Source organism: Microtus ochrogaster, chromosome 10, assembly GCF_000317375.1.
Source record: "Microtus ochrogaster isolate Prairie Vole_2 chromosome 10, MicOch1.0, whole genome shotgun sequence".
Taxonomy (NCBI): Eukaryota; Metazoa; Chordata; class Mammalia; order Rodentia; family Cricetidae; genus Microtus; species Microtus ochrogaster.
This window is the reverse complement of record NC_022016.1, coordinates 8,392,653-8,404,282: the sequence shown is the minus strand read 5'-3', so window position 1 is coordinate 8,404,282 and position 11,630 is coordinate 8,392,653. Positions and strand designations below refer to the sequence as shown.

The following is an 11,630-nucleotide window of genomic DNA, read 5'->3' as shown; positions in this document are numbered from 1 at the left end:
TAGCTGTTACTGTGTGATGGAGATGTTACTGTGTGATGGAGATGCTGTAACATGTGCCAGCTTGTAATGAAGGATTTCCAGCTCAAAATGTCGGTGATCCTGAGACTGAGAAGTGTTTTACACAAAATAATTCCCTGTGACAATGTTGGAACTAACATCCAAGCTTGTGGACTCAATAGTGTATGTTGTTCATTGTCTTTAAAGCAGGATATTAAAGACAAACTACCTAGCAGTCACTCTTGTTGTGTGTGTTGGGGGAGTGTAAGCTAAGATCTGTCTTAGTAAAACACATCCACATGGAGAGGAGTCAGGTATAAATCAGTATGCCAGTTGAGGGGAAGATAGTTCCTTCCTATTGCAGCCTTGAATAAGCAAATTACAGCTTGAGACGCAGCAGACACCTGCGGTAGAGATACTAGTTTAACCTGGGCTGCTGGTTCTTTGACCAACATCATCACCATCAAATAGCATGATTCAGATCCTGGTGGAACTTCTGCATTTGTCTTGGCTGGGAGAGTTCACTTATGCTTCTGGAATGGAGCAATACAATCCTGACATGTCTCCACAGGCGTTGGAGCAGTTATTAAAAAGTCCTATGTTTACAGAAAGGTCCATACTGTGACTTCTAAGGTTTTTCCAGGGGGTCCTTTTTGCTTGAAACAAGGCATCTTTCCTTAGCATGTCAAAAGTAAGTTTGCAGAAGAGGTTTGAAATGTTTGTGGTTGATAAGAAGGAACTTTGAAGAAATGCCTCCAGTTAACCATTTGTACCTTCTCTCACACCGTTCTCTCGGCATGTTGTCAGAAATTAGCGCAGATTGAAAAGGTCGTGAAAACAGTTTAAGGTTTGTTGCTACCTAGCCCCAGTTAGGTTATTGGAAAAGGTATGATGTTTTACAGATGTATAGCAGTCTTAGAGGTAGACCCTGAAAGATGGGGAGGACGTGTTGCCCAAGAGATTGAAAGGGTAGGCTTCTGATGCTGAAGAAATGATCGCCTGGAGCCCAGGAGGAATGTAAGCACAAAGGTGGGGACAGAGCTGTTGCTGGTGAACTCCAGAGACGGCCAGAAGATCTTCTAACTTACAGAGCTAAGTTGTGCAGCTTCTAGCCAAGGGGCCTCATCTTTCTAGTAAGCATTGAACAGGCCAGTGAGGCTCTCTGTGCCTTGGTTCCTCCATCCTGAAAAGATACTATGTTTGATTTTCAGAAAGGATTTTTTTATGTGCATTGGTGTTTTGCGTGCATGTATGTCTGTGTAAGGGATGATCTTTGTGTTACAGACAGTTGTGAACCTCCAGTGGGTGATCGGAATTGAACCAGGTCCTCTGGAAGAGCAACCAGTTGTCTTAACCTCTGAGACACCTTTCCAGCCCCCAGAAAGGATTTTTTTTTTTACATTTATTCAGGTTCTATGCAATTATTTATTTAGTAAATGTACTGAGTACATTTAAGTTGATCTAATCTGACGGTTCTCTCATTTCCTCTATTGTATGCTTGTGTATTCCCCGTCAAGGTAGAGGACCCTGAGTTCAGTTCCACCACTACAACAAGGAATGAGCAGCCCTACCTGCAGAGTCCCTTTCCTCGATTAACTCGGGTCCGAAGTAAGGCTAACGAACTTGCTTATGGTACTTCTACATCAGCTGCAGTTTGCTACTTCTTAAGATAAAGCTTTTGAACAGTTTTGAAGCATATCAGATACTATATAACATGTCAGATTCATTAATGTAATAAAGAGGAAATTAAGTATACTCTTAAGGAAGCCAGGTGTGATGGCACACGTCTTTAATATTAGCACTCTGGAGCCAGACACAGGTTGATCTCTGAGTTCAAGGCCAGCCAGAGTTGTGTGGTGAGATCATCTCAAAAAAAAAAAACAATTAATTTATGAAAATTTTTATTGTAATTTATTACTGTATTCGGGGTGTTAAAATATAGGCAATCCAAAGGTAAATAAGCATGGTGCTCCCTGAAGTTACAGTCCAGTAGTAAGAGTACTAGAAGCATTCTGTCCTAGTAGATACAAGTGGTGGGAATGGAGAATGAGGCCTTTACTGTGGGTAGGTTTCCACTAATAATATACTGCCTTGTTTTTATGGTTAAGAAAAATGAACCTCTAAAGGACAAAACAATTTTCATAGTAAACTAATTACCAAGTCTCATGTTTAAACTAGTTTTGTTTGTTTTGTTGCTTATGTGGCAGTTGTACCATCCACTCATGTTTGTTTTGTTGCTTATGTGGCAGTTGTACCATCCACTCATGTTTGTCCAGAATGCGTAAGTGGTGTGGGGACTGGACAGGAGCATTTTAAACAGTTTGACTTTGCCGTGATTTCTCTCCTGTAATTCCTCATGCACTCAGTCCCCAGCATCTGTCTTGCCCCAACAGGTTTCCTACCTGGCTTGTTCAGTCTGAACAGCTTAATACTAGGGCGATGTGGGCTGATGACGTTTATGGCATGAGAAGGTGACCTTCAGCTAATAGCCAGGAGCGGTATTTTTTTTCTCTTTCGGATTAGAATCAGATCACAGGTTTGCTGTCCATAGACAGAATTAGATTTGGAGACAAGGGAAGTCGAATTACTGTTCTTGCTGCATAGATATTCCTAGCCAAAAGCCTCTATCCAGGTAGAAGAGCCACTAATTGATAGCTACTGTTTTATGATTTTAAAAACCTGTCAGTCCGTGCATAATTTCTTGTTTGCCTAGATTACTGGCCACTTTTATAAAGAAAAACTCTTGAGCCGGGCGGTGGTGGCGCACACCTGTAATCCCAGCACTTGGGAGGCAGAGGCAGGCGGATCTCTGTGAGTTCGAGGCCAGCCTGGTCTACAAAGGGAGTTCCAGGACAGGCTCCAAAGCTACAGAGAAACCCTGTCTCGAAAAAAAAAAAAAAAAAAAAAACCTCTTGAGCCGAATTGTTTAAAGTGGTTTTCTCCTTTATGTGTCTGGTGGTTGGTTACTTTTGATGCACCCTGGGAGTCTAATGTATAAGTAACACAGCCACATGAATTCTGCTGTTGTCTGAATGTGAACCGTGGCACAGCCTGGTTTCCTTCCCGGAAAGAAAAGTGCTTTCAGGAATCCCACAGATGACCCATGGTGAAGAAAGAGAAAATAACATCGTGATAGTGATCACTGAAAGTCTGCAAAAAAAAAAAAAAAATCACTAAATTAATCCTTAACCAATTCTGGCGTCTCTCTCAGCCCAGCCAGCACTGTGTAGAGAAGCAGGTGAGGATTTATAGGTGACCCTTGGCCTTGTTTTTATTATCAACCAGCAAAAAGAGTGAACCTTGTTTCTCTTGCGGTTTTCTTTTCTTAATGTTTGCAATAGGATCTCATGGTATAGCTCTGGCATTCACTATGTGACCAGGTTAGCCTCCAATTTACAAAGATCTGCCTCCCAAGTGCTGGGATTAAAGGCTTGAGCCACCAGGACCGGTTCATTGGGGAATTTTTTAAAATATGAAAAGCTAAGAGAGAAATTGTATGAAACAGTCAGTCCAGTAGGGTATATGATAGTCCTTACAGGTCATCAGAAGGTACTATTTGCACAGCTAAACTGGTTACTTGTCCATAAACATGAATTCTTATTTATTGTGGTTTAATGTGTTTGGCCTTGAGTTTCTCCTCTTTTTTTCTTTTCTTTTTTTTTTTTTTTTTTTTGCCAAAAGCAGGAAAACTGAGTGTCTGTTTTATGTTCTAGCAGTCTAAAAGGAAACATAAATCATTTTATGAATAAAAGCCTTCTTTATTTTCCTTAACATGGAAGTAGGAAAAGGCCTAGGCAGTCTCCAGAAAACCTGTCGAAGACCCTGGATTACCTCTGCCTCTGCTGTGCAGAGAACCTGCACGCCAAGTACAACCACTTCCTTATTGCCTTCTGTGAGTCCAAGGAGTGTTTCTCCTCCATCATTGCGTAATGCAGGGAGTGCTGAGGCTCAGAATGCCGTCAGGATTTAGCCTTCTTGTTGCATTCTAGCTTCTGTCCAAATTTTCATTTTTATTTTGCTACAGATGCTAAGATTTGCAGAGTGTGACATTTTAAGCATTGTGTTACTTGACTTGACTTGGTTTTTTGAGACTTGATTTTCTTATGTAGCTCAAGGCTGGCCTGAAACTTGTGATTTGCCTCCCAAGTGCTAGGATTACAGGTCTATCTGTACTGTGGCCTGCCTTGAGATAATCTTTTAGGCGAGTCGTTGGTAGAGAATATAGGGGAAATTGCCTTTTTCTGATAGTTCTTAGGGGTAAACTGACTGAATTGTAATAAAAAGAAATTGTATAAACACCTGTAGTGAGTCTTTCTCCACTAGCCAAGTATTCCTCAACAAACACCTCTGCTTAGATGCAGGAAAGGAGGACACAGAAAAAAAACAGCAGGACTACTCATTATAGACACTACAGGTATTTATTTAAATAATGTAGCATAGACACTACAGGGTTTATTTAAAATACAAGTGACAGGGTACAGACCATTGTCCCACAGCACCTCCCCCCCTTTTTTTAAACAAGAACTCTGAATCCAATCTCCTTTGTTTAGCTTTCTGACCTTTATCCATAAATAACCAGCTTCTAAACAAAGGGAAACATCCATAATCCATTTTTTGGGAATGTGGACATAGTTTTCCAGACTATTTCCTGCTGATTGGGGGGCGCTGATAATCTTTTTGTTTTAAGCTTTATTTATTTATTGTGTGCAGTGTCCTGCCTGCATACCAGAAGAAGGTGCCAGATCAAATTACAGATGGTTGTGAGCCACTATGTGGTTGCTGGGAATTGAACTCAGGACCTCTGGAAGAGCAGCCAGCGCTCTAAACCTCTGAGCCAACTCTACAGCGCCAATGCTGATAATCTTATGGGGACCTAAAGAATTAGAATTATGATCAAGTCCTGACTAGAGTATCTTGTGAGGCTTGATCATTTCCTCACCGTCAGGGCAGCAGAACCAAGTTTAAGTTAGTATCTCTAAAGGTACTCCTGAGAAGCTGAGTAGAGCTTTCTTAGCAGTTATATGGACTAGGTTCCTTAAAAATCTGTGCCATGTTTTGTTTTGAAGTCAGTTCTTAGACTGTTTTGTATTTCCTTAACAATCCAAGTTGTCCATCCTAGGAGCTTAACACATGCCTGCTGTTAAGTTGCTTCTACATTTTCTAATACAATGTGTTTTTCTAGTAGGGCCCCCTTGAATTCTATTAAAGAACTGGCTTATTCTGAATGACAACAATATAAATAAAAGTACGGTATTTCTGTTCTTTCTGCTGTCTTATAAAGAAGCCTAGTAACATAACAGTATTGCAAGTAGATTTTATCAGTTAGGAATCAAGGATTTTGTTTTTCTGTTCTATCCATGTTTTGTTATTTCTTCTTTATAAATAACATGTAAACCTGAAGAAATGATAGAGAATAAGGAGCAAAGAGAAAGTTGAGTTTTAGCATGTACTTACCATATGCTCATAGTGTGTCCAAACAGAAACCCATTGAATCAATGCTTTATGGCAGAGATTTAAAGTTCCGCCTCTTACTCATCATTGCCCTTCCTCAGGTTCCACTAATTGCTTTATGATGGAGAACTTGATTCCATAAAATGTATACCAATTGCTTTGTGGACCTTGAGCCCAGTTCTTGGAAATAGGTGGTAAGGGTGGAACTAAATTACAGAAAACAATTCTTAGAGAGCAAGCTGCTGTGGAGTTCGGGAAAGCACGACATGAATAAGTCAAACAGCCAGCCAGCTCGAATTGCATGAGGTCAGACCCCTCAGATTGTATGCCTCTGGGTTCTGACTTACTCTTCTTCTGTCAGTATCCATTTTCATTCTAGAGTAAACCGAGCTTGGATCAACTTTAAACTATCAGAGGAACCAACAAATACCATTTTGCTGCCTATGAATAGAATTTCTGTCCTAGAGGGAATGAATGGGTTAAGTATGTTTGGTTTGGTTTGGTTTTTTGTTATTGTTGTCTTTGTTGTTTCGGGTTTTTTGTTATTTTTTGTTTGGTTGGGTTTTTTTTGCGTATACAGTCGGTTATCCAGACACATGGCATATCGCTGAAAAGCTAAGTTGGCAGAAAAAAATATAGACTGGCATTTACATATTATGATTTAAAATTTAAGGGACCTGGAGAGGTGGTTTAGTGATTAAGAGCACTGGTTGCTCTTGCAGAGGACCCAAGTTCAATTCCCAGCACCCACACAGTGGTTCACAGCCACTTTATGTCCTGTTCCAGGGGATCTGATGCTCTCTTCTGACCTCCACAGGGACCACGCACACATGTGAACATACATACATACATGAACATACATTCAGGGCAAAACATTCATACAGTAAAAGTAAAGATACAGAATTTTTTAAAAATATTTATTTATTTATTATGTATACAATATTCTGTCTGTGTGTATTCCTGCAGGCCAGAAGAGGGCACCAGACCTCATTACAGATGGTTGTGAGCCACCATGTGGTTGCTGGGAATTGAACTCAGGACCTTTGGAAGAGCAGGCAATGCTCTTAACCTCTGAGCCATCTCTCCAGCCCAAGATACAGAATTTTTAAAAAATAAATAAAACAGAATGTTTTTGCCGTGCTGGTGATTAATACTGGGGGCCTCAGCAGTGCTAGGCAAGAGCTCTGTCACTGAGCTATTAACTGCAGCCCTTATATATTTGTTTCCATAAATAATAATTTCTATGTTCTTCCTGATTATATGATTATATGTATAATATAAATTATATATATATAATTTTAGTTTGACATAGACCTGTGGGATTTCCCTAATCTCACCCAGTCACTGTTAGGGTCACATTCAGAGCCCTCACACATGCAGAGGAAATTCTGTGTCCCTGAGCTACAGCAATCAGAAGCAGCTTAGTGAATACAATGGTGCACCAGGTTGGAGTTTCAGCTACACTGTTTATCTGATGATTTCCTCCCTGTCCAGACCCCACTGGGTAAGCCTTGCAGAAGGTTCCCATTACAGAAGTCTATTGTGTACTACAAGAAAAACAAGCTGGTTCTCTTCCTGATCTCTTCCCTAGTGTAGATGAATGTGCACCGCAGCCTACACACAGCACTGCGGGGCAGATGCACAGTTTAGAGCTTTTCTTGAGCTCTGAACGCTTGAATTCCTAAGGCACCGATCTGTCTGAAGGGTTTCTGATAATGTGTACACAGATTTCTCTAATTGGTACATAAGGCTTGAATAAAAGAAAACCTCCAGGTCCTCAAATATTATTACTGAAAACAGTGTTATCAGAGTTCAAAGAAATAAGGGCGTAGGGCTCGAGTAGTTTGTGGTGCTGTGCTCTGCTCTTTTAAGAGACCACGTCGTGAGGTGTGCCTGCTCAGCTTCCCCTTCCACTCTTCAGCCTAAACAAAGATTGGTCTGACTCATTTCTTTATCTCCCCTGCCTGTCCATGACCTGGATTCCTGTCGATAACACGGAATGAAGTTATCTTTTATGCTTTTCTAATCTTATTTTCCAGCCTTGCAATGAAAGAAAATAAAATTTATAACTTTTGTTTGCATGTCTGTATTAGTCATTCTAACTCCTCTTTTTTATTTAATTTTATTTATTTGTTTGTTTATTTATTTATTTATTTATTTATTTATGTATTTTTGGTTTTTCAAGACAGGGTTACTCTGTAGTTTTGGAGCCTGTCCTGGAATTAGCTCTTCTAAACCAGACTAGCCTAGAACTCACAGAAAGTAGCATGCCTCTGCCTCCCGCTGGGATTAAAGGCCTGCACCGCCACCACCTGGCCATAATCTCCTTTTTTAAAGGAAAAGTGCTAACTGCTGACCAATTTTGTCTCATCATTGGCATTTGTGGGTTCACTATTTTATATGTTGTTATTTGGTATTTATTATAAAATTTTCATGAGCAAAACCGCTGCTCAACATCTTCATACCATAACAGTGGTGTTAAGAGGACCAGGTAGATTGTCAACTCTGTAGTGATAACGTAGAGTCCAGAATGACAGTTACCAAAGTTGAACGTGGAACTTTGATTATGCCTGTGGGATAGAATTATGTAAGCCTACTGTCATAGAATCATGGGGTAGCAGTTGAGGCAAAGGTCGCTTCAAAACTTGTGTTCTTAAATTAGACATGTACTTTCCTGGCTGTAAATTTCCTAGTTGAGCTGCATCTCTTCTCCACATCTTAGGATGTCATGCTACCCTGTTTATGCATTCATTCCTTCATGGTGCTAATTACACCATGAAATTCCTCTGTGCACTTCTCTCCTTGTCAGATTCTTCCCTTATCTGCTGTTGAGCACTCGTACTTAGCTCTGAGTTTGGCCCTGATAGGAGCTTGAGTCATCAGACGCATACTCAGACTCAAGATCCTGGAGACCTAATTGGAATTTCTTTTTCCTTTTTTGAGACAGGGTCTCACTTGTAGCCCAGGCTTACCTCAGACTATGGCTATTTCTCCCTCAACCTCCTGATGCTGAGATTACAGGCCTGCACCACCATGTCCTGCTCCTATTTTGAATTTCTTCTACATCCTGGAGTTGAGGAACACAGAAAGAGATTTCAGGAACTAGACAGGTGGCTCAGAGGATAAGCAAACTTGCTGTTCTCTCATAAGGCCCAGGATCTCTTCCCAGCACCCACATGGTAGCTCATACCCATCTGTAATTCCAGTTCCAAGGAATCCAACACCCTCTTCTGACTTCCTCTTGCACTGCACTCAAGTGATACACATTCATACATGCACACAAAACACTCATACAAATAAAAGTAAATACAAATTAGAAAAAAGATAGGTTTTTACAGTCAGTGGTGATGCACACCTTTAATCCCAGCACTCAGGAAGAGGAAGACAGATCTCAGAGTTCAGGGCCAGCCTGATCTACATAGTAAGCTCCAGGACACCCAGGGCTACACAGACAGGCTAAACCCTGTCTTAAAAAAAAAAAAAGACAGGTTTTACTAACATATCTCTCTGTGCACATTGTGTCCCAACTTCCCAGTCCCCTGCCCACACAGCAGCTATGGGAACTACTGTGCCTTGACTCAGGTTGACTTCTGCAGTACAGCATTAGCGTGGTGCAGAGATGCAGGCTGAGTATGCAGTGTCTAAACTTAATACAGACCATCCATTTTATACCTTGTTTTTTCATGTTCTTAACTCTGATGTCCTGGTGGGACTAAAATTGTGTCTGACAGCTGGGCACATTGCTTGCCTGAGGCCACAGCAGACCTTTCTCCAGAGCTCAAAACTGATTGTGTTCTAAGTGGAATCCAAATATCCTGGTTAAACACAGGCCATCCCAATTAGGAGGACTATCTGAGGTTGTGGCTTTTTATCTACTCATGTTTATCATTAGAAAGCCTTAGAGCAGTTACATTTTCTTAATGGCTCCCACTTATAAATTATTTCAAATTATCTATTTCCTGCACCCTGAAGAGGCTTTTACTCTTTGTCCTTCTATCTCAAAGGTGATCCCTAGTAGTCCAAGTTACTTCTGTATCTCAGAAGGCATTTGTTCACTGGGCAAAGTTCTATATAACAAAGTGTTTATCAAGAAAATATGTCCTTAATATATAATTGTTTTTCTTAAAAGACTTTTCTGCTGACTGTCATCTTTTTCTGGAAAACTGGATCCTTCCGAACACATGGGGATGAACCATATGGGGATGAACCATATGGGGATGATGACCCACATGGACAGCAACAGTACCATGCCACCTCACCATCACCCAACCACCTCGGCCTCACACTTCCACGGTGACGGCATGATGATGGTAAGTGTCCTTGCCCACTTGGATAATAGAAACATGGGATTAGCACTGGGGGGTATCAAAGAGGGGAACCAAATAGATCCCTGCCCCGCAAGTCAGGTGATCTGCCTGTATTCATGTGGCAACATACCAAGTGACACCAGAACCAAGACTTTCTACAATTATTTCTTTAATCGTTTCTTTTGAAATCCACCCTTCCCTAAATTAAGTCCTGGTGTTTGTGTTTTATATAGAAAAGAGAAAAGGTCATGAGATGGGGGTGAGGTCTGGGGGAACTCTCAGTGCCCATAATAGGAAAGCTTCCCAGTGCTTCAAGTATTTCTTCTTGTCTAGATGTGTTACTGTAAGCCTCTTTGCCCAAGATTCTCAATAAGGTCTTCAGTCTTCTCTGACTGACTTGTTTGGTTTTCTGGCAGAATATGACCTTCTACTTTGGCGTTAAGAATGTGGAACTCTTGTTCTCTGGTTTGGTAATCAACACACCTGGAGGTGAGTAACCATGGGTCATCTTTGAAGATAACGATCACATGGGAGATGGTGACATAGATTTGGAAATCAGCAGCTGTTTCTGTCCTATTACCAGTGTGGTTGTGCTACATAGCCATCATGATTCCTATTCCCTAGTCAGAAGATGGAATACGTACTATTGTTTCTGATCCTCCAGCAAGCTTCCTTAAATTCATATGTATGTTTTGGAGCACTGAAAAATAATTAAAATGCCAGATAAACATCTTCTACAATCCTTTTCTTGTTTGCTAAGTTGTTATTGGTCCTAGGCTTAAGACAAGAAGCATATCAAATACTACAGTGTAACCCTAGGTTAAAAACTGTTAGTCTTGGCAGGTATGGTAGTGAATACCTTTAATCTCAGCACTTGAGAGGCTGGAGGATGTTTTAGAGTTCAAGGCCAGCCTACTCTACATAGAAAATTCAAGAATAGCCAGACTACATAGACACTGCCTCAAAACAACCGCCTGTTTACAGATAAATAAGCTTCATTCATATAGTGAATCGCACGGCTAGTATGACAGAGTGAAAACATGAACCAGTGTTTTCTCTGCTACATCAAACTATGGTTTCCATGTTTCTGATACATGGTATATCATGGTCACTCTTTTTATGGTAGCTGTCACCTGTCTTTTTGTATCTGTCATGTATTGGTATGCTTTTACATTTAAATGCAATCGCATGAGCTTAATGGTCACTTAAACTACTTTAGGTACCAAGCTTATTTCTGAAATAAACCAACTTGATTTTGGAGACGGTGGCAGAAGCATTTAGTTCAAGTAGTATGTTAAATTTAAATAGTCATAGAAATACATTCATCTGGGGCTGGAGATGTAGAAGGAGCGGCAGGCTGTGTTCTCGCCCAGCTCCCACACAGCTAGCTTTATACCCGAAATAACACACAAATTGTATTCATTTAAACACTGCCTAGCCCATTAGTTTCAGCCTCTTATTGGCTAATTCTCACTTCTTGCTTTAACCCATATTTTGTAATCTGTGTAGCACCACGAGGTGGTGGCTTACCGGGGAAAGACTCTAGCCTACGTCCATCTTGGAGAGGAGAGCTATAGTGTCTGCCTCACTGCCTTCTTCCTCCCAGCATTCTGTTCTGTCTTACCCGCCTACCTGTGTTCTGACCTATCAGGCCAAGCAGTTTTCTTTATTAATTAGCCAATGAAAGCAACATGGAGAGGTGGCTCAGAAGTTAAGAGCACTGACTGCTCTTCTAGAGGTCCTGAGTTCAATTCCCATCAACCACATGTAATGAGATCTGGTGCCCTCTACTGGCCTATAATAAGTAAATAAATCTTTGAAAAAAAGAGATAAATTCATCTTACCAATTCATTCATATATATATATATATATATA

At 40.7% G+C, this 11,630-nt stretch overlaps 1 protein-coding gene across 2 annotated transcripts in view; it reads left to right on the top strand.

Annotated features, from left to right (window-relative positions):
* The window catches only part of Slc31a1 (solute carrier family 31 member 1), a 26,745-nt gene that overhangs the window by 12,907 nt on the left and 2,208 nt on the right, over positions 1-11,630 (top strand). For both annotated transcript variants that reach the window (XM_013348229.2, XM_005352632.1), the window contains exons 2-3: positions 9,578-9,758; positions 10,172-10,244. In XM_013348229.2, coding sequence (XP_013203683.1) covers positions 9,630-9,758; positions 10,172-10,244 — 202 coding nt within the window. In that variant the 5' untranslated portion in view covers positions 9,578-9,629. The remainder of the gene's footprint in view (positions 1-9,577; positions 9,759-10,171; positions 10,245-11,630) is intronic.